We start from the raw sequence: 23,172 nt of genomic DNA, 5'->3' as shown, positions 1-23,172 counted from the left end.
GACCCCCATAACCCCCCATAGACCCCCCAAACCCCACCCATAACCCCCCATATACCCCAATAGACCCCTCATAGACCCCCATAGACCCCCCCATAACCCCCCATAAACCCCAATAGACCCCCCATAACCCCCCATAGACCCACCCTAGACCCCCCCTAGACGACCCCCCCGTTTTCGCGCCATCCCCACCTGCAGCGCGGGAAACGCCAGCGCCACGGCGAAGTTTCCCGCCCAATTGAGGAGCGCGGCGAGCGCGAGCGCCGGGGGGCGTGGCCCCGGCGGGAAAAGCTCCGCCCCCAAGAACCAGGGGATGGGCCCGGGACCCAGAGCGAAGAACACGACGAACAGCAACACGGACACCAGCGAAACGGGGGGGCCCAGGGGGGGCTGGGGATGGGGGGGGGATGGGGGGTTATGGGGGGTCTAGGGGGGTGGTCTATGGGGGGGTATGGGTGGGGTTTGGGGGGTCTATGGGGGTCTATGGGGGGGATTTGGGGGATTATGGGTGGGGTTTGGGGGGTCTATGGGGGTCTATGGGGGTGTCTATTGGGGTATATGGGGGTGTCTATTGGGGTATATGGGGGGTCTATGGGGGGGATTTGGGGGGTTATGGGTGGAGTTTGGGGGGTCTATTGGGGTCTATGGGGGTCTATGGGGGGTTATGGGGGGTCTATGGGGGGGATTTGGGGGGTTATGGGTGGAGTTTGGGGGGTCTATTGGGGTCTATGGGGGTCTATGGGGGGTTATGGGGGGTTATGGGTGGGGTTTGGGGGGTCTATGGGGGGTCTATTGGGGGTTATGGGGGTCTATGGGGGGTCTATGGAGGGTCTAGGGGGGGTCTATTGGGGTCTATGGAGGGGTCTATGGGGGTATATGGGGGGTTATGGGGGTCTATGGGGGGTTATGGGGGATCTATTGGGGTCTATGAGGGGTTATGGGGGGTCTGTTGAGGTTCTATGCAGGGTCTATTGGGGTCTATGGGGGTCTATGGGGGTGTCTATTGGGGTCTATGGGGGGTCTATGGGGGGTCTATGGGGGTATATGGGGGGTTATGGGGGGTCTATGGGGGTCTATGGGGGGACTATGGGGGGGTCTATTGGGGGTTATGGGGGTCTAGGGGTGGTCTATTGAGCGTCTATGGGGGCTATGGGAGTCTATTGGGGGTCTATTGGGGTCTATGGGGCTCTATGAGGGGAAACGGGGGGGCCCAGGGAGGGCTGGATATGGGGGGGGGATGGGGGGGTTATGGGGGGTCTGGGGGGGGTCTATGGGGGGTTATGGGTGGGGTTTGGGGGGTCTATGGGGGGTTATGGGGGGTCTATTGGGGTCTGTGGGGGGTTATGTGGCTTTATTGGGGGTTTATGGGGGTCTATGGGGGGTCTATGAGGGGGCTATGGGGGGGATTTGGGGGGTTATGGGTGGGGTTTGGGGGGTCTATGGGGGGTTATGGGGGTCTATGGGGGGTCTATGGGGGTATATGGGGGTCTATGGGGGGTCTATGGGGGTCTATTGGGGTCTATGGGGGATTATGGAGGGTCTATTGGGGTCTATGGAGGGGATTTGGGGGGTTATGGGTGGGGTTTGGGGGGTCTATGGGGGGTCTATGGGTGGGGTATGGGGGGGATTTGGGGGGTCTATGGGGGGTCTATGGGGGGTCTATGGGGGGGTCTATGGGGGGTCTATTGAGGGTCTATGGGGGGTCTATTGGGGTCTATGGGGGGTTATGGGGGGTCTATGAGGGTCTATGGGGGGTCTATGGGGGGTCTATGGGGGGTCTATGGGGGGTTATGGGTGGGGTATTGGGGGGATTTGGGGGGTCTATGGGGGGTCTATGGGGGTCTATTGGGGGCTATGGGGGTGTCTATTGGGGTATATGGGGGATTATGGGGGTCTATGGGGGATTATGGGGGGTCTATTGGGGTCTATGGGGGGTTATGGGGGGTTATGGGTGGAGTTTGGGGGGTCTATGGGGGGTCTATGGGGCTCTATGAGGGGAAACGGGGGGGCCCAGGGGGGGCTGGATATGTGGGGGGGATGGGGGGGTTATGGGGGGTCTATGGGGGTCTATGGGGGTCTATGGGGGTGTCTATTGGGGTATATGGGGGGTTATGGGGGTCTATGGGGGTTTATGGGGGGACTTATGGGGGGGTATGGGGGTCTATTGGGATCTATGGGGGATTATGGGGGGGTCTATTGGGGTCTACTGGGGTCTATGGGGGGTTATGGGGAGTCAATGGGGGTCTATGGGGGGGCTATTGAGGTCTATGGGGGGTTATGGGGGTCTATGGGGCTCTATGGGGGCTTATGGGGGGGCTTATGGGGGGGGGTGTGCAGGTTTTGGGGTGATTTTGGGGCTGATTTTGGGGTGAAAAGGGTCGATTTTGGGTCATTTCTTCCCGGGATGTTCATCCCCAGCCCCATGTGGGTTTGGGGGTGATTTGGGGGCTGATTTTGGGGTGAAAAGGGTGGATTTTGGGTCATTTCTCACCGGGATGTTCATGCCCAGCGTGAGGGTCCCCGAGCACCCCAACATCCCCAGGAGCCCCAAAAGCTGCAGCCGCCGCCGCCCACAACGTTCCATCAATGGGACCTGACGGACAGACGGACAGGGGGACATGGGACCCCCATTGGGGACATGGGACCCCCATTGGGGACACATTGGGGACCCATTGGGGACATGGGACCCCCATTGGGGACACATTGGGGACATGGGACCCCCATTGGGGACATGGGACCCCCATTGGGGACACATTGGGGACATGGGACCCCAGTTGGGGACCCCTTGGGAACCCATTGGGGACATGGGACCCCCATTGGGGACACATTGGAGACACATTGAGGACATGGGACCCCCATTGGGGACATGGGACCCCCATTGGGGACGCATTGGGGACACATTGGGGACATGGGACCCCCCACTGGGGACATGGGACCCCCCATGGTGACCCCTTGGGGACCCACTGGGGACATGGGACCCCCCATTGGGGACCCATTGGGGACCCATTGGGGACATGGGACCCCCCATGGGAACCCACTGGGGACATGGGACCCCCAGTGGGGACACATTGGGGACCCATTGGGGACATGGGACCCCCCATTAGGGACATGGGACCCCCAGTGGGGACACATTGGGGACACATTGGGGACATGGGACCCCCCATTGGGGACATAGGACCCCCACTGGGGACCCATTGGGGACCCACTGGGGACATGGAGACCCCCCATGGTGACCCTTGGGGACCCACTGGGGACATGGGACCCGCCATGGGAACCCATTGGGGACATGGGACCCCCAGTGGGGACACATTGGGGACCCATTGGGGACATGGGACCCCGCATTGGGAACCCCCATGGTGACCCCTTGGGGACACATTGGGGACATGGGACCCCCCATTGGGAACATTGGACCCCCCATTGGGGACCCATTGGGGACATAGGACCCCCATTGGGGACCCCCATGGTGACCCCTTGGGGACTCATTGGAGACATGGGACCCCCCCACTGGGGACATGGGACCCCCCATGGTGACCCCTTGGGGACCCATTGGGGACATGGGACCCCCCATTGGGAACATTGGACCCCCCATTGGGGACCCATTGGGGACATGGGACCCCCATTGGGGACCCCCATGGTGACCCCTTGGGGACTCATTGGAGACATGGGACCCCCCACTGGGGACATGGGACCCACCATGGTGACCCCTTGGGGACCCATTGGAGACATGGGACCCCCCATTGGGGACCCTCTGGGGACATGGGACCCCCCTTGGGGACCCATTGGGGACATGTGACCCCCATTGGGGACATGTGACCCCCCCTGGGGACATGTGACCCCTTGGGGTGGGGGCGGGGTCTCACCGCCAGGGCGGTGGCCGCCACGTTGACCACGCCCGTCCCGATGGTGCCGTAAATGGGCCGGCTAAGCCCCGCCCCCTCGAAGATGCCGGTCGAGTAGTAGAAGATCTGGGGGGCGGGGCTTGTTAGGCCACTCCCCCTTAGGCCACGCCCTCCACCCCCATAGCTCTACGCCCACATAGAACGGCTGCTTGAGGCTCCGCCCCCTTGAGGCTCAGCCCCCTTGAGGCTCCGCCCCCTTGAGGCCCCGCCCATTGATCCCCATTAACCCCCATTGATCCCCATTAACCCCATTGCTTCCCATTGATCCCCATTGATCCCCATTGACCCCCATTGATCCATATTGATCCCCATTAACCCCATTAACCCCCATTGACCCCCATTGACCCCCATTGATCCCCATTGACCCCTATTAACCCCCATTGATCCTCATTGACCCTCATTAACCCTCATTGACCCCCATTGATTCCCATTAACCCCATTGATCCCCATTGACCCCCATTGACCCCCATTAACCCCCATTGACCCTCATTGACCCCCATTAACCACATTACTCCCCATTAACCCTCATTGACCCCCATTAGACCCCCAATAACCTCCATTGATCCTCATTGACTCCCATTGAACCTCATTAATCCCCATTGACCCCCATTGACCCCCATTAACCCCCATTGACCCCCATTGACGCCCATTGACCCCCAAGAGCTGCACCACTTCGTCCTCCCCATTGGATCTCCCAAAACCCCGCCCCTTTTCGCCCCGCCCCCCAAACCCCCGCCCCCTGCAGCCCCTCCCCATGGCTCATTAGCTCTAATTATCGCTAATTGTTGTTAATTGGGGTGACTCACGGCGTTGATGCCCGAGAGCTGCTGCGCCAGCTGCCCCTCCCTCCCCAAACCCCGCCCCTTGAAGCTCCGCCCCCTAGAGACTCCACCCCTTGAATCCCCATTAACTCCATTAACCCCCATTAACCCCCATTAACCCCCATTGACCCCCATTGACCCCCATTGACCCCCATTGACCCCCATTAACCCCCATTGACCCCCATTGATCCCATTAACTCCCATTAACCCCATTAACCCCCATTAACCCCCATTAACCCCTTTGATTCCCATTGACCCCCATTAACCCCCATTGACCCCCATTAACCCCATTGATTCCCATTAACCCCATTGACTCCCATTAACCCCCATTGACCCCCATTAATCCCCATTGACCCCCATTGATTCCCATGGATACCCATTGATTCCTATTGATCCCCATTAACCCCCATTAACCCCCATTGATCCCCATTGACCCCCATTGATCCATATTAATCCCCATTAACCCCCATTGACCCCCATTGACCCCCATTGACCCCCATTGACCCCCATTGATCCCATTAACCCCCATTAACCCCATTGATACCCATTGATTCCCATTACCCCATTAACCCCCATTGACCCCCATTGACCCTCATTGACCCCATTAACCCCCATTGACCCTCATTGACCCCCATTGACCCCCATTGACCCCCATTGACCCCCATTGATTCCCATTGACCCCCATTAACCCCCATTGACTCCCATTGACTCCCATTAACTCTATTGATCCCCATTAATCCCCATTAATCCCCATTGACCCCCATTAACCCCCATTGATCCCCATTAACCCCCATTAACCTCATTGATACCCATTACTCCCCATTGACCCCCATTGACCCCCATTGACCCCCATTGACCCCCATTGACCCCCATTGACCCCCGTTGACCTCCATTGACCCCCGTTGATCCCATTAACCCCATTGATCCCCATTACTCCCCATTAACCCCCATTGACTCCCATTGACTCCCATTGACCCCCATTGATCCCCGAGAGCTCCACCACTTCATCCTCCCCATTGGATCTCCCAAAACCCCGCCCCTTTTCGCCCCGCCCCCCACCCTTGCAGCCCCTCCCCGTGGCTAATTATCGCTAATTATGGCTAATTGTGGCGACTCACGGCGTTGATGCCCGAGAGCTGCTGCGCCAGCTGCCCCTCCCTCCCCAAGCCCCGCCCCTTGAAGCTCCGCCCCCTAGAGACTCCACCCCTTGAATCCCCATTAACCCCATTAACTCCCATTAACCCCGATTGACCCCCATTGATCCCCATTAACCCCCATTAACCCCCATTAACCCCCATTAACCCCCATTAACCCCCATTAAACCCCATTGACTCCCATTGAACCTCACTGACCCCCATTAACCCCATTGATTCCCATTAAACCCATTGACCCCCATTAACCCCCATTGACCCCCATTAACCCCCATTGATCCCCATTAATCCCCATTAACCCCTATTGATCCCCATTAATCTCCATTAACCTCATTGATTCCCATTGATCTCCATTGACCCCCATTAACCCCCATTGACTCCCATTGACCCCCATTAACCCCCATTAACCCCCATTGATCCCTATTAACCCCGTTGACCCCCATTTCACCCCATTGAACCTCATTAACCCCCATTGATCCCCATTAACCCCCATTGACTCCCATTGACCCCCATTGATCCCCATTAACCCCATTGATTCCCATTAACCCCATTGACCCCCATTAACCCCATTGACCCCCATTAACCCCTATTGATCCCCATTAATCCCCATTAACCCCCATTGATTCCCATTGATTCCCATTGATTCCCATCGACCCCCATTAACCCTCATTGACTCCCATTAACCCCTATTGATCCCCATTAATCCCCATTGACCCCCATTGATCCCCATTGACTCCCATTGACCCCCATTGATCCCCATTAACTCCCATTGACCCCCATTGATCCCCGTTGACTCCCATTGACCCCCATTGACCCCATTAACCCCCATTGATCCCTATTGATCCCCATTGACCCCCATTGACCCCCATTGACCCCCATTGATTCCCCCGCCCCCTGCAGCCCCTCCCCATGGCTCCTTAGCTCTAATTAGCACTAATTATGGCTAATTATGGCGACTCACGGCGTTGATGCCCGAGAGCTGCTGCGCCAGCTGCAGCGCCAGCGTGACCAGCAGCGGCTGCCGGTAGCGGGGGCAGCGCAGCAGCGCCCCCAGCCCCACCCGCTGGGCGTGGCCTCGGAGCTCCGCCCACTGGCGCTGAAGCTCCGCCCCCGCGTGCTCCGCCCCCGCCAGCCGGGACAGACCTGCGGACATGGGGGGTATAGGGGGGTATAGGGGGTATAGGGGGGTATAGGGGGGCATAGGGGGGCATAGGGGGGCATAGGGGGGCATAGGGGGACATGGGGACATGGGGGATATAGGGGGATATAGGGGATGGGGATGGACAGGGGGACATGGGGGATATAGGGGGACGTGGGGACATGGGGGATATAGCGGGACATGGTGGGGTATAGGGGGATATAGGGGGATATAGGGGATGGGGGGGACATGGGGACATGAGGGATATAGGGGGATATGGGGGGATATAGGGGGATATGGGGGATGGGGATGGACAGGGGGACATGGGGGATATAGGGGGACATGGGGGGGGTATAGGGGGATATAGGGGATGGGGATGGACAGGGGGACATGGGGGATATGGGGGGACATGGGGGGATATAGGGGGATATAGGGGATGGGGATGGACAGGGGGACATGGGGGGATATAGGGGGACATGGGGGGGTATAGGGGGATATAGGGGATGGGGATGGACAGGGGGACATGGGGGATATAGGGGGACAGGGGGACATGGGGGATGGGGGATGGACAGGGGGACATGGGGGGTATAGGGGGACATGGGGGGATATAGGGGGATATAGGGGATGGGGATGGACAGGGGGACATGGGGGATATAGGGGGACAGGGGGACATGGGGGATGGGGGATGGACAGGGGGACATGGGGGGTATAGGGGGACATGGGGGGATATAGGGGGATATAGGGGATGGGGGGGACATGGGGACATGGCGGGGTATAGGGGGACATGGGGGGGTATAGGGGATGATGAGGATGATGGGGATGATGGGGATGATGGGGATGATGGGGATGATGGGGATGATGGGGATGATGGGGATGATGGGGATAGAGTTGGGGATGGGGATGAGGACGATGGGGGTGGGGATGATGAGGATGATGAGGATGATGGGGATGATGATGAGGAGGATGAGGATGGGGATGATGAGGATGTGGATGATGATGAGGATGTGGATGATGATGATAATGATGGGGATGATGATGATGGGGATGATGATGATGGGGATGATGATGATGAGGATGGGATGATGATGATGAAGATGGAGTTGGGGGTGGGGATGGGGATGATGATGATGATGATGGGGATGGGGATGATGATGAGGATGATGACAATGATGATGATGGGGATGAGGATGGTGATGGGGATGAGGATGATGATGATGATGGGGATGATGGGGGTGGGGATGAGGATGATGATGGTGATGATGATGATGATGGGGATGAGGATGATGATGGGGATGAGGATGATGATGGGGATGAGGATGATGATGATCATGATGGGGATGATGAGGATGATGATGGGGATGATGAGGATGAGGATGGAGTTGGGGGTGGGGATGGGGATGATGATGATAATGATGGGGATGATGAGGATGGGGATGATGATGATGGGGATGATGATGATGGGGATGATGATGATGGGGATGATGACGATGGGGATGATGATGATGGGGATGGGGATGATGATGATGAGGATGGGGATGATGATGATGAGGATGAGGATGGAGTTGGGGGTGGGGATGGGGATGATGATGATGATGATGGGGATGATGAGGATGGGGATGATGAGGATGGGGATGATGAGGATGGGGATGATGATGATGGGGATGATGATGATGAGGATGGAGATGATGATGATGATGGGGATGGGGATGATGATGATGATGGGGATGGGGATGATGATGATGAGGATGGAGATGATGATGATGAGGATGGAGATGATGAGGTTGAGGATGGGGATGATGATGATGGGGATGGGGATGATGATGATGAGGATGGAGTTGGGGGTGGGGATGGGGATGAGGATGATGATGGGGATGGGGATGACGATGAGGATGATGACGATGATAATGATGATGATGATGGGGATGAGGATGAGGGTGGAGTTGGGGGTGGGGATGGGGATGATGATGATGATGGGGATGGGGATGATGATGGGGATGATGATGGGGATGGGGATGATGATGATGATGGGGATGGGGATGATGATGACGATGGGGATGATGATGACCATGGGGAGGATGGGGGTGGGGAGGCGGGGTCTCACCGCAGTGCGCGCGCTCGTGCTGCCCGCGCGCCAGCAGGAACCGCGGGCTCTCGGGACACGGCGGCAGCAGCAGCAGCTGCAGCGCCGCGGGCAGCAGCCCCGCCCCCAGCAGCGCCGGCCACGCCCCCGGCGAGCCCAGCAGCCAATCCAGGCCCAGCACCTGCGGGGGGCAGCGATAGGCAGGGATGGACCGCGATATACCGCGATATACCACGATATACCACGATATACCACGATATACCACGATATACCACGATATACCACCATACACCACCATACACCACCATACACTGGGATATACTGTGATATACCACGATATGCTGCGATATACCACCATACACCACCATACACCGGGATATACCATGATATACCACGATATATCACGATATAGCACGATATACCACGATATACTGCGATATACCACCATACACTGGGATATACCATGATAACCCATAATATACCACCATACACCACCATACACTGGGATATACAGTGATATACCGCGATATACCACGATATACTGCGATATACCACCATACAGTGGAGTATACTGTGATATACCGTGATATACTGCGATATACCCCATGCAACATCATACACTGGGATATACTGGGATATAATGAGATATACCCTGATATACCATGATATAGTGCTATATACCACGATATATCACTATACACCACCATAGACTGGGATATACCGTGATATAATGGGATATGCCGTGATATACCATGATATACTGTGATATACCATGATATACCCCCATACACTGGAATATACTGTGATATAATGGGGTATGCCATGATATACCATGATATACTGGGATATACCACGATATACTGTGATATACCACCATATACTGGGATATACCATGATATACCATAGTATACCACCATACACCACCATACACTGGGATATACTATGATATAATGGGATATACTGTGATATACCATGATATACTGTGATATACCACCATACACTGGGATATATCATGATATACTGCGATATAATCAGACATACTGCGATATACCCCATACACCATCATACACTGGGATATAGCATGATATAATGGGATATAATGGGATTTACTGTGATATACCATGATATACTGCGATATACCACCATACACTGCGATATACTGTGATATAACATGATATACCGTGATATAATGTGATATACTGCGATATACCACGATATACTGCAATATACCATAAAATACCGCAATATACTATGATATACCACCAGACACTGTGATATACCATGATATAATGTGATGTACCGTGATATGATGTGATATGCCACGATATACCGCGATATACCACAATATACCACCGTACACTGTGATATACCATGATATACCATGATACACCACGATATACCACCATACACTGATATACCATGATATACCGCCATACACCATCATACGCTGTGATATACCATGATATACCACGATATACCACCATACACCATCATACACTGTGATATACCATAATATACCATGACGTACCACGATATACCGCCATACACCACCATACACTGCGATATACCATGATATACCGCGATATACCCCGATATACTGTGATATACTGTGATATACCATAATATACCATAATGTACCATAATATACCACCATACACCATGATATGTGGCCCCTTTAAGAGGCCCCTCCCCATTGCCCCTTTAAGAGACACCACACGCCATTGCCCCTTTAAGAGGCCCCTCCTCATCGCCCCTTTAAGAGCCACCACACACCATTGCCCCTTTAAGAGACGTTACACGCCATTGTCCCTTTAAGAGGTCCCTCCCCATTGCCCCTTTAAGAGGCCCCTCCCTATTGCCCCTTTAAGAGATATTACACGCCATTGTCCCTTTAAGAGGCCCCTCCCCATTGCCCCTTTAAGAACCACCACACGTCATTGCCCCTTTAAGAAGCCCCTCCACATTGCCCCTTTAAGAGGCCCCTCCCCATTGCCTCTTTAAGAGGCCCCTCCCCATCGCCCCTTTAAGAGGCCCCTCCTCATCGCCCCTTTAAGAGACACCACACGCCATTGCCCCTTTAAGAGGCCCCTCCCCATCGCCCCTTTAAGAGACACCACAGGCCATTGCCCCTTTAAGGGGCCCCTCCCCATTGCCTCTTTAAGAGGCCCCTCCCCATCGCCCCTTTAAGAGACGTTACACGCCATCGCCCCTTTAAGAGGCCCCTCCCCATCGCCCCTTTAAGAGGCCCCTCCCCATCTCCCCTTTAAGAGCCACCACACGCCATTGCCCCTTTAAGAGGCCCCTCTCCATTGCCTCTTTAAGAGGCCCCTCCCCATTGCCCCTTTAAGAGATATTACACGCCATTGTCCCTTTAAGAGGCCCCTCCCCATTGCCCCTTTAAGAACCACCACACGTCATTGCCCCTTTAAGAAGCCCCTCCCCATTGCCCCTTTAAGAGGCCCCTCCCCATTGCCTCTTTAAGAGGCCCCTCCCCATCGCCCCTTTAAGAGGCCCCTCCCCATCGCCCCTTTAAGAGACACCACACGCCATTGCCCCTTTAAGAGGCCCCTCCCCATCGCCCCTTTAAGAGGCCCCTCCCCATCTCCCCTTTAAGAGACACCACAGGCCATTGCCCCTTTAAGGGGCCCCTCCCCATTGCCTCTTTAAGAGGCCCCTCCCCATCGCCCCTTTAAGAGACGTTACACGCCATCGCCCCTTTAAGAGGCCCCTCCCCATCGCCCCTTTAAGAGGCCCCTCCCCATCTCCCCTTTAAGAGCCACCACACGCCATTGCCCCTTTAAGAGGCCCCTCCCCATTGCCTCTTTAAGAGGCCCCTCCCCATTGCCCCTTTAAGAGATATTACACGCCATTGTCCCTTTAAGAGGTCCCTCCCCATCGCCCCTTTAAGAGGCCCCTCCCCATCTCCCCTTTAAGAGCCACCACACACCATTGCCCCTTTAAGAGACGTTACATGCCATCGCCCCTTTAAGAGGCCCTCCCCATCGCCCCTTTAAGAGCCACCACACACCATTGCCCCTTTAAGAGACGTTACATGCCATCGCCCCTTTAAGAGGCCCCTCCCCATTGCCCCTTTAAGAGGCCCCTCCCCATCGCCCCTTGAAGAGGCCCCTCCCCATCGCCCCTTGAAGAGGCCCCTCCCTATCTCCCCTTTAAGAGCCACCACACGCCATTGCCCCTTTAAGAGACGTTACATGCCATCGCCCCTTTAAGAGGCCCCTCCCCATCGCCCCTTGAAGAGGCCCCTCCCCATTGCCTCTTTAAGAGGCCCCTCCCCATCGCCCCTTTAAGAGGCCCCTCCCCATCTCCCCTTTAAGAGCCACCACACACCATTGCCCCTTTAAGAGACGTTACATGCCATCGCCCCTTTAAGAGGCCCCTCCCCATCGCCCCTTTAAGAGCCACCACACACCATTGCCCCTTTAAGAGAACCCACCCACAATCACCCTTTTAAGGCACCCCATTACCCCCCATTGACCCCCCATAGAACCCGCCCACCCCCCACCCTCCCCCCCCCAAGGCCCCTCCCCCCCCCAAGGCCCCTCCCCCTTTTCCCCTCCCCCACCTGGGCCACCAGGATCCCGCAGACGATCCCCAATTGGTGCAGCGCCCCCAGCGCCCCCCGCAGGCGCGTCGGGGCGATCTCCCCCACGTACATGGGAACCAATGCCGAGGCCAGGCCTGCGGGGAGGGGGCGTGGTCACACGGGGTGGGGGGGACACGCCCTCCCCAGCATGACCACGCCCCCCCGAGCTCAACTGCTGTTGCCCCTTTAAGAGATGTTAATGCGTTGGTGCCCCTTTAAGAGGATCCATCCAGGTGCCCCTTTAAGAGGACCCGTGGAGCCTTTAAGAGGCCCCACCCACAATTGTCCCCTTAAGAGGCCCCACCTAACGTTGCCCCTTTAAGAGGCCCCTCCCCCATTGCCCCTTTAAGAGAATCCACCCCATTGCCCCTTTAAGAGGCCCCACCCACTTTGCCCCTTTAAGAGAATCCACCCCATTGCCCCTTTAAGAGGCCCCGTAGAGCCTTTAAGAGACCCCTCCCCCATTACCTCTTTAAGAGACCACACCTCATTGCCGCTTTAAGAGGATCCACCCCATTGCCCCTTTAAGAAGATCCACCCACAATTGCCCCTTTAAGAGGCCCCACCTAATGTTGCCCCTTTAAGAGGCCCCACCCACTTTGCCCCTTTAAGAGGATCCACCCCATTGCCCCTTTAAGAGGATCCACCCACAATTGCCCCTTTAAGAGGCCCCACCTAATGTTGCCCCTTTAAGAGGCCCCATCCACTTTGCCCCTTTAAGAGGATCCACCCCGTTGCCGCTTTAAGAGGATCCACCCCATTGCCCCTTTAAGAGGATCCACCCACAATTGCCCCTTTAAGAGGCCCCACCTAATGTTGCCCCTTTAAGAGGCCCCATTGCCCCTTTAAGAGATGCTATATGCACGCCATTGCCCCTTTAAGAGCCCCCAACTACTTTGCCCCTTTAAGAGGATCCACCCACAATTGCCCCTTTAAGAGGCCCCACCTAATGTTGCCCCTTTAAGAGGCCCCATTGCCCCTTTAAGAGATGCTACATGCACGCCATTGCCCCTTTAAGAGCCTCCAACTACTTTGCCCCTTTAAGAGGATCCATCCACAATTGCCCCTTTAAGAGGCCCCACCTAATGTTGCCCCTTTAAGAGGCCCCATTGCCCCTTTAAGAGATGCTACAGGCACGCCATTGCCCCTTTAAGAGCCCCCAACTACTTTGCCCCTTTAAGAGGATCCACCCACAATTGTCCCCTTAAGAGGCCTCACCTAATGTTGCCCCTTTAAGAGGCCCCATTGCCCCTTTAAGAGATGCTACATGCACGCCATTGCCCCTTTAAGAGGCCCCACCCACTTTGCCCCTTTACGAGGCTCCACCCCATTGCCCCTTTAAGAGTCCTCCACCCCGTTGCCCCTTTAAGATCAACCACGTTGCCCCTTTAAGAGACCCCCCCCCGCCCCGCCATTGCCCCTTTAAGGGGCGGTACCTGAGTAGACGCCCACGATGAAGCGGCCAATGATGATGAGGGTGTAGGTGGGGCCCAGCTTGGCCCCGCCCATAAAGGCTCCGCCCACCACCGCCAACCCATTGGTGGCCAATAAGGCGCCTTTCCTGGGGGGGAGGGGGCGGGGCCACATGCTGGTGACCACGCCCCCTGTCTTGTAGCCACGCCCTGTGGCCCCTCCCCCATCCCATTGCTCCACCCCCTTAATCTCCGCCCCCTTAATCTCCGCCCCTTTTCACCCCTCCTCTTTAAGCCCCGCCCTCCCAGGCCCCGCCCCCCTTAAGTCCCACCCCCAAGCCCTGCCCATTTAGGCCACGCCCATTTAAGCCACGCCCACCCGTCAAGCCCCCTTATAGACCCCGCCCCTTCCCTGACCACCCCCCCATTAACCCCACCCTCTAATTGACCTTGCCCCCTTATTGGCCACGCCCACCTCATTGACCACGCCCACCTTATTGACCCCGCCCCTTATAAACCACGCCCCTTATACACCCCATCCCCTTATTGACCCCGCCCCCTTATAGACCCCACCCCCTATTGACCACACCCCCTATACAACCCACCCCCATTTTAAACCCCGCCCAACTGCTCAACCCCTCCCCCAGGTGCCCCAACCCCATTGGCCTCTCTCCCTACAGCCCCGCCCCCTCCATGACCCCACCCCCTCCATTGACTCCGCCCCCTTATTGACCCCGCCCCCTTACTGACCCAACCCCTATTGACCCCAACCCCATTTTAAACCCCGCCCACCTGCCCAACCCCTCCTCCAGGTGCCCCAACCCCATTGGCCTCTCCCCCTACAGCCCCGCCCCCTCCATGACCCTACCCCCTCCATTGACCCCGCCCACCTGCCAAGCCCCTCCCCCCAGGTCCCCACCCCCCATTGGCCTCTCCCCTGCAGACCACACCCCCCATAAGCTCCACCCCCACTCAGACCCCACCCACCTGCTCAACTACGCCCCCTCCCCCAGGTCCCCCACTCCCCATTGGCCTCTCCCCCTGCAGCCCCGCCCCCTCAATGACCACACCCCCTCTAAGCCCCGCCTCCTCGAGGCCCCGCCCACCTGCCAAGCCCCTCCCCTTAGGTCCCCACCCCCATATTGGCCTCTCCCCCTACAGCCCCGCCCCCTCCATGACCCCGCCCCCTCCATTGACCCCCCCCACCTGCTCAACTACGCCCCCTCTCCCAGGTCCCCCACTCCCCATTGGCCTCTCCCCTGCAACCCCGCCCCCTCCATGACCACACCCCTTCTAAGCCCTGCCCCCTCCATTGACCCCACCCCCTCCATTGACCCCGCCCCCTCCATTGACCCCACTCACCTGCCCAACCCCTCCCCCTCCCCCCATATTGGCCTCTCCCCCTACAGCCCCGCCCCCTCCATGACCCCGCCCTCTCCATTGACCCCACCCATCTGCTCAATTACACCCCCTCCCCCAGGTCCTCCACTCCCCATTGGCCTCTCCCCGCGCAACCCCGCCCCCTCCATGACCACACCCCCTCTAAGCCCCGCCCCCTCGAGGCCCCGCCCACCTGCCAAGCCCCTCCCCCCAACTCCCGCACCCCCATTGGCCTCTCCCCCTGCAACCCCGCCCCCTCCATGACCACACCCCTTCTAAGCCCCGCCCCCTCCATTGACTCCACCCACCTGCCCAACCCCTCCCCCTCCCCTCATATTGGCCTCTCCCTCTACAGCCCCGCCCCCTCCATGACCCCGCCCCCTCCATTGACCCCACCCACCTGCTCAACTACGCCCCCTCCCCCAGGTCCCCCACTCCCCATTGGCCTCTCCCCCTGCAACCCCGCCCCCTCAATGACCACACCCCCTATAAGCCCCGCCCCCTCGAGGCCCCGCCCACCTGCCGAGGCGCTCGGCCAGCGCCCCGCCCCCCAGCGCGCTGCCCATCCCCCCCACGGAGAAGGCGGCGACGGACGCGGCCCAGAGGGCGGAGATGGTGCTGGGGGGAGGGGCGGAGCCCCAGCGCCCCGCCCACGTGGCGTTGTACTCCGCCTCCAGCACCTGCGGGGGGAGGGACCCAGGCGTCCGGGAGGGGACCCAGGCGTCCGGGAGGGGACCCAGGCGTCCGGGAGGGGGCAGAAGGGACCAGGAAAAGGGACCCAGGCGTCCGGGGGGGTTCATAGGTGTCCAAGGAGGGGTCATAGGTGACCAGGAAAAGGGACCCAGGCGTCCGGGAGGGGACCCAGGAGTCCAGAATGGGGCAGAAGGGACCAGGAAAAGGGACCCAGGCATCCGGGAGGCATCATAAGTGACCAGGAAAAGGGACCCACGTGTCCGGGAGAAGGGACCCAGGCGTCCGGGGTGGGTCATAAGTGACCAGGAAAAGGGACCCAGGCGTCCGGGAGGGGTCAGAGGTGCCCAAGAGAAGGGACCCAGGCGTCCGGGAGGGGTCAGAGGTGCCCAAGAGAAGGGACCCAGGCGTCCGGGGATGGGTCATAGGTGTCCAGGGAGGGGTCATAGATGACCAGGAAAAGGGACCCAGGCGTCCGGGAGGGGTCATAGGTGGCCAGGAGAAGGGACCCAGGCGTCCGGGAGAAGGGAACCCAGGCGTCCGGGAGGGGGCAGAAATGACCAGGAAAAGGGACCCAGGCGTCCGGGAGAGGGGACCCAGGTGTCCGGGAGAGGGGACCCAGGTGTCCGGGGGTGGGTCATAGGTGCCCAGGAGAAGGGGACCCAGGCATCCGGGGGGGTCATAAGGTGACCGGGAAAAGGGACCCAGGCATCCGGGAGGGGGTCATAAGGTGACCGGGAAAAGGGACCCAGGCGTCCGGGAGGGATCATAGGTGCCCAAGAGAAGGGACCCAGGCGTCCGGGAGGGGTCAGAGGTGCCCAGGGAAGGGACCCAGGAGTCCGGGAGGGATCATAGGTGACCAGGAAAAGGGACCCAGGCGTCCGGGGGGGGTCATAGGTGCCCAAGAGAAGGGACCCAGGCATCCGGGGGGGGTCATAGGTGCCCAAGAGAAGGGACCCAGGCATCCGAGGGGGTCCTAAGGTGCCCGGGAAAAGGGACCCAGGAGTCCGGGGGGGGTCATAGGTGCCCAGGGCGGGGACCCAGGCGTCCGGGAGGAGGGGACCCAGGCGTCCGGGCGGCCGTACCTTTTGGGGCGCGTTGATGACCCCGATGTTGTAGCCGAACTGGAAGGAGCTGAGGGTGGCGGCGAAGACCGAGAGGAGCAGCGTGGGGGTCACGGCGCCCCCCCGCGGGGCCGCCTCCTCCTCCTGGGGGGACCCAGGCGTCCGGGAGGGACCCAGGAGTCCGGGGAGGGGGGGGAAACCCCAGGGTGGGGGATGGGATGGGATGGGGGGACCCAGGCGTCCGGGGAGCGGTGGGGGGGATGGGATGGGATGGGGGGACCCAGGCGTCCGGGGAGCGGTGGGGGGGATGGGATAGGATGGGGGGACCCAGGCGTCCGGGAGGGACCCAGGCGTCCGGGAGGGGGGATGGGATGGGATGGGATGGGATGGGATGGGATGGGATGGGATGGGATGGCATGGGGGGACCCAGGCGTCCGGGAGGGACCCAGGCGTCCGGGAGGGGGGATGGGATGGGATGGGATGGGATGGGATGGGGGGACCCAGGCGTCCGGGAATGGGGGGAGGATGGGATGGGATGGGGGGACCCAGGTGTCCGGGAGGCATCATAAGTGACCAGGAAAAGGGACCCAGGTGTCCGGGAGGGACCCAGGCGTCCGGGGAGGGGGGATGGGATGGGGGGACCCAGGCGTCCGGGAGGGGAGGAGACCCCTGGGTGGGGGATGGGATGGGATGGGGGACCCAGGCGTCCGGGGAGGCAGGGGGGATGGGATGGGATGGGATGGGATGGGATGGGGGGACCCAGGCGTTCGGGAGGGACCCAGGCGTCCGGGGAGGGGGGGGAAACCCCAGGGTGGGGTGGGGGATGGGATGGGATGGGGGGACCCAGGCGTCCGGGAGGGGGGATGGGATGGGGGGACCCAGGCGTTCGGAGATGGGAGGGAGGATGGGCTGGGGGTGGGATCATGGACCCAGGCGTCCGGGTGAGCCCTCCCCCCACCCCCGCCACACCCCCGACCTGCCCCCAGGGGACCCAGGCGTCCGGGATTAACCTCCCCCAACTCCCCCACCCCCCCCAAAAGGGACCCAGGCGTCCGAGACCCCCCCCCTCAAAAAGGGACCCAGGCGTCCGGGACTCCCCCTTCCCCCCAAAAAAGGGACCCAGGCGTCCGGGATTAACCTTCCCCAACCCCCCCAAGGGACCCAGGCGTCCGGGACTCCCCTCCCCCAAACTCCCCCCAAGGGACCCAGGCGTCCGGGACTCCCCCCCCCAAAAAGGGACCCAGGCGTCCGGGACTCCCCTCCCCAAAACTCCCCCCAAGGGACCCAGGCGTCCGGGACTCCCCCCCCCACTCTCCCCAAGGGACCCAGGCGTCCGGGATTAACCTCCCCCACCCCCCACAAGGGACCCAGGAGTTCGGGACCCCCCCCCACACACAAGGGACCCAGGCGTCCGGGACTCTCCTCCCCCAAACTCCCCCCCAAGGGACCCAGGCGTCCGAGACCCCCCCCAAAAAAGGGACCCAGGCCTTCGGGACTCCCCTCTCCCACCCCCCCCACAAGGGACCCAGGCGTCCGGGACTCCCTCCCCCCCCAAAAAAGGGACCCAGGCGTCCGAGACCCCCCCCCCAAAAAGGGACCCAGGCGTTCGGGACTCCCCTCCCCCACTCCCCCCAAGGGACCCAGGAGTTCGGGACCCCCTCCCACACACAAGGGACCCAGGCGTCCGGGACTCTCCTCCCCCAAACTCCCCCCCAAGGGACCCAGGCGTCCGAGACTCCCCCCACCCCAAAAGGGACCCAGGCGTCCGGGACTCCCCTCCCCCAAACTCCTCCCAAGGGACCCAGGCGTCCGGGACTCCCCCCCCCAAAAAGGGACCCAGGCGTTCGGGACTCCCCCTCCCCCCCAAAAAAGGGACCCAGGCGTCCGGGATTAACCTCCTCCAAGCCCCCCAAGGGACCCAGGCGTCCGGGACTCCCCTCCCCCAAACTCCCCCCAAGGGACCCAGGAGTTCGGGACCCCCTCCCACACACAAGGGACCCAGGCGTCCGGGACTCCCCTCCCCCACTCTCCCCAAGGGACCCAGGCGTCCGGGACTCCCTCCCCCCCCAAAAAAGGGACCCAGGCGTCCGAGACCCCCCCCCAAAAAGGGACCCAGGCGTCCGGGACTCCCTCCTCCCCCTCCCCCCCCAAAAGGGATCCAGGCGTCCGAGACCCCCCCCAAAAAAGGGACCCAGGCGTTCGGGACTCTCCTCCCCCAAACTCCCCCCCCCCCAAACTCCCCCCCAAGGGACCCAGGCGTTCGGGACTTCCTCCCCTCCCGCCAAAAGGGACCCAGGCGTCCGGGACTTTCCCCCCCAAAAAGGGACCCAGGCGTCCGGGACTCCCCTCCCCCACTCTCCCCAAGGGACCCAGGCGTCCGGGATTAACCTCCCCCACCCCCCACAAGGGACCCAGGAGTTCGAGACCCCTCCCCCCCCAAAAAGGGACCCAGGCGTCCGGGACTCCCCCCCCCCACCCCAAAAGGGACCCAGGCGTCCGAGACCCCCCCCCGCCAAAAGGGACCCAGGCGTCCGGGACTCCCCTCCCCAAAACTCCCCCCAAGGGACCCAGGCGTCCGGGACCCCCCCCCCGCCAAAAGGGACCCAGGCGTCCGGGACTCCCCTCCCCCACTCTCCCCAAGGGACCCAGGCGTCCGGGATTAACCTCCCCCACCCCCCACAAGGGACCCAGGAGTTCGGGACGCCCCCCTCCACACAAGGGACCCAGGCGTCCGGGACTCCCTCCCCCCCCAAAAGGGACCCAGGCGTCCGAGACGCCCCCCCCAAAAAGGGACCCAGGCGTTCGGGACTCCCCTCCCCCAAACTCCCCCCAAGGGACCCAGGAGTTCGGGACCCCCTCCCACACACAAGGGACCCAGGCGTCCGGGACTCTCCTCCCCCAAACTCCCCCCCAAGGGACCCAGGCGTCCGGGACTCCCCCCCCCACCCCAAAAGGGACCCAGGTGTCCGAGACCCCCCCCCCCCCTCCCCATACCGCCCCCCCCCCCCCCCATACTGTCCCCGGACGCCTGGGTCCCTCAGAGGTCAATTGAGCGAGAAGAGGGGGGGGAAGGGGTCCCCTCCCGAACTCCTGGGTCCCCTCCCGAACTCCTGGGTCCCCTATTGCACCCGGAGTCGCGACCCCCCCGGGATCGGGCCCGTTGGCCATGAAAATTCCCCTTATTTGGGAAAGCGCCCGGACGCCTGGGTCCCCTTTTGGGGGGGGTCCCGAACGCCTGGGTCCCCCACTCCCCTGCCCCCCAAGTGACCCCACATCGCCCCTCCCCCCCCCCCCCCCCGTCACCTCCTCCTCCTGGATCTGCTGGAACCCGCTGGGCATCGCGCTTAATTAACCAGGGGGTTAATTAATTAATAGGGGGGGGAGGGGAATTAATTAGGGGGGGAGGGGGGTTGGGGGGGGGAGGGGGAAATTGGGGGCTGGGGGTCAATGGGGGTCGGGGGGGTCTATAGGGGGTCTATAGGGGGTCTATAGGGGGTAGTTATGGGGCTATAGGGGGGTCTATAGGGGTCTATGGGGGGTCTATAGGGATCTATAGGGGATAGTTATGGGGCTATGGGGGGTCTATAGGGGTCTATGGGGGATAGTTATGGGGCTATAGGGGGGTCAATAGGGGTCAGTTATGGGTCTATGGGGGGTCTATAGGGGTCTATAGGGGTTAGTTATGGGGCTATAGGAGGGTCAATAGGGGTCAGCTATGGGGCAGGGGGGTCAATAGGGGTCTATAGGGGTCAGTTATGGGGCAGGGGGGTCAATAGGGGTCTATAGGGGTCAGTTATGGGTCTATGGGGGGGTCAATAGGGTCTATAGGGGTCAGTTATGGGGCTATAGGGGGGTCTATAGGGGTCAGTTATGGGTCTATAGGGGTCAGTTATGGCTCTATGGGGGGGTCAACAGGGGTCAGCTATGGGGCAGGGGAGGTCAATAGGGGTCTATAGGGGTCTATAGGGGTCAGTTATGGGGCTATAGGGGGCAGTTATGGGGCTATAGGGGTCTATAGGGGTCAGTTATGGGTCTGGGGGAGTCAATAGGGGTCAGTTATGGGTCTGGGGGGGTCAGTTATGGGTCTATAGGGGAGTCAATAGGGATCTAGAGGGGGCAGTTCTGGGTCTATAGGGGGGTCAATAGGGGTCAATAGGGGTCAATAGGGGTCAGTTACTGGTCTATAGGGGGCAGTTATGGGTCTATAGGGGTCAATAGGGGTCAGTTATGGGGCGGAGGGGCCAGAGGGGTTAATAGGGATCAGTTATGGGTCAATAGGGGGGTCAATAGGGGTCAGTTATGGGGCGGTTATGGGGCGGGGGGGTCAGTTATGGGTCAGTTATGGGTCGGTTATGGTGCGTGGGGCGGGCGGCGGGGCCGGGGGGCGGGGCCTGGGGGGACACGCCCACTCGGGACACACCCCCGGACACGCCCACAAATGGGGGGGGATCCCCTATGGGGGATGGGGGGGACTCGGACGCCTGGGTCCCCATTGGGGGTTATGGGGGGGGGGGGGGGACTCGGACGCCTGGGTCCCCTATGGGGTGGGGGGGAATGGGGGGGTTCCCCCTCCCGGACGCCTGGGTCCCCTATAGGGGGGGGGAATAGAGGGGTTCCCCCTCCCGGACGCCTGGGTCCCCTATGGGAGGTGGGGGGGGGGACTCGGACACCTGGGTCCCCTATGGGAGGTGGGGGGGGGGGGGGGACTCGGACGCCTGGGTCCCCTATAGGGGAGGGAATGGGGGGGTTCCCCCTCCCGGACGCCTGGGTCCCTCCCGAACGCCTGGGTCCCCTATGGGAGGTGGGGGGGGGGGGGACTCGGACGCCTGGGTCCCCTATAGGAGAGGGGAATAGAGGGGTTCCCCCTCCCGGGCGCCTGGGTCCCTCCCGAACGCCTGGGTCCCCTATGGGGGTGGGGGGAGTTATGGGGGGGGCCCGAACGCCTGGGTCCCTCTCGGACGCCTGGGTCCCCTATGGGGATGGAGGGGGTTATGAGGGGTCCCGGATGCCTGGGTCCCTCCCGAACGCCTGGGTCCCCTATGGGGGGTGGGATGGGGGGGGTTCCCCCTCCCGAACGCCTGGGTCCCCCATGGGGGTCGGGAGGTTATGGGGGGGGCCGAACGCCTGGGTCCCTCCCGAACGCCTGGGTCCCCTATGGGGGGTGGCATGGGGGGGGTTCCCCCTCCTGAACGCCTGGGTCCCCTATGGGGGGTGGCATGGGGGGGTTCCCCTCCCGGACGCCTGGGTCCCCTGTTGGGGGGGTGTGTCCCGAACGCCTGGGTCCCCTCTGCGGGGGGGAGGGGGGGTGGGGGACCCGGACGCCTGGGTCCCTCCCGGACGCCTGGGTCCTTCCCGGACGCCTGGGTCCCCTGTCAGAGCGGGGGGGGGGCGGGGCAGGCGCGTGCAAGGTCTATTTTTAGCTCTCAAATGTCAAGTTCCTCAATGTGACCCCGGGGGGGGGGGGGGGAGGGGGGGGGGGGAGGGGACATGGGGGGGGGGTGGGGGGAGGGGCATTTAAAGGGCCAGCGCTGATTTGTCGCTTCTTGTTGTAAAGGGGGGGGGGGGGGGGGGGAGGGAAAGGGGAGGGGGGGGGGAGGGGCCCGGACGCCTGGGTCCCTTTGAGGTGGTGACTCAGCGGCACGGGTGACGTGGGGGGGGAGGGGACATGGGGACAGATGGACATGGGGACAGGGGGACATTGGGATATGGGGACAGGGGGGACATGGGGACAGATGGACATTGGGACATGGGGACAGGGGACATGGGGACATGGGGACGAGGGGGACAGGGGGATATGGGGACAGATGGACATGGGGATATGGGGATTGGGGATATGGGGACATGGGGACATGGGGACATGGGGACAATGGATATGGGGACAGATGGACATGTGGACAGGGGGATATGGGGACATGGGGATATGGGGACAGATGGAC

At 60.8% G+C, this 23,172-nt stretch overlaps 1 protein-coding gene across 1 annotated transcript; it reads right to left on the bottom strand.

Annotated features, from left to right (window-relative positions):
* Nucleotides 1–144: 144 nt before the first annotated feature.
* Nucleotides 145–20,575, bottom strand: LOC308052516 (solute carrier family 2, facilitated glucose transporter member 4-like; the record flags this gene model as incomplete). The annotated part of the gene is made up of 9 exons (XM_080364596.1): nucleotides 145–387; nucleotides 3,858–3,962; nucleotides 6,830–7,011; nucleotides 9,108–9,267; nucleotides 12,670–12,785; nucleotides 14,127–14,251; nucleotides 16,002–16,162; nucleotides 17,258–17,380; nucleotides 20,540–20,575. 9 exons carry the CDS (start codon nucleotides 20,573–20,575, stop codon nucleotides 145–147), a joined length of 1,251 nt encoding a protein of 416 aa, XP_080220722.1.
* Nucleotides 20,576–23,172: the final 2,597 nt, after the last annotated feature.

Source organism: Nesoenas mayeri, assembly GCF_963082525.1.
Source record: "Nesoenas mayeri genome assembly, contig: SCAFFOLD_142, whole genome shotgun sequence".
Taxonomy (NCBI): Eukaryota; Metazoa; Chordata; class Aves; order Columbiformes; family Columbidae; genus Nesoenas; species Nesoenas mayeri.
Note: the sequence above shows the minus strand (reverse complement) of the source record. Positions and strands in the feature narration are given on the sequence as shown.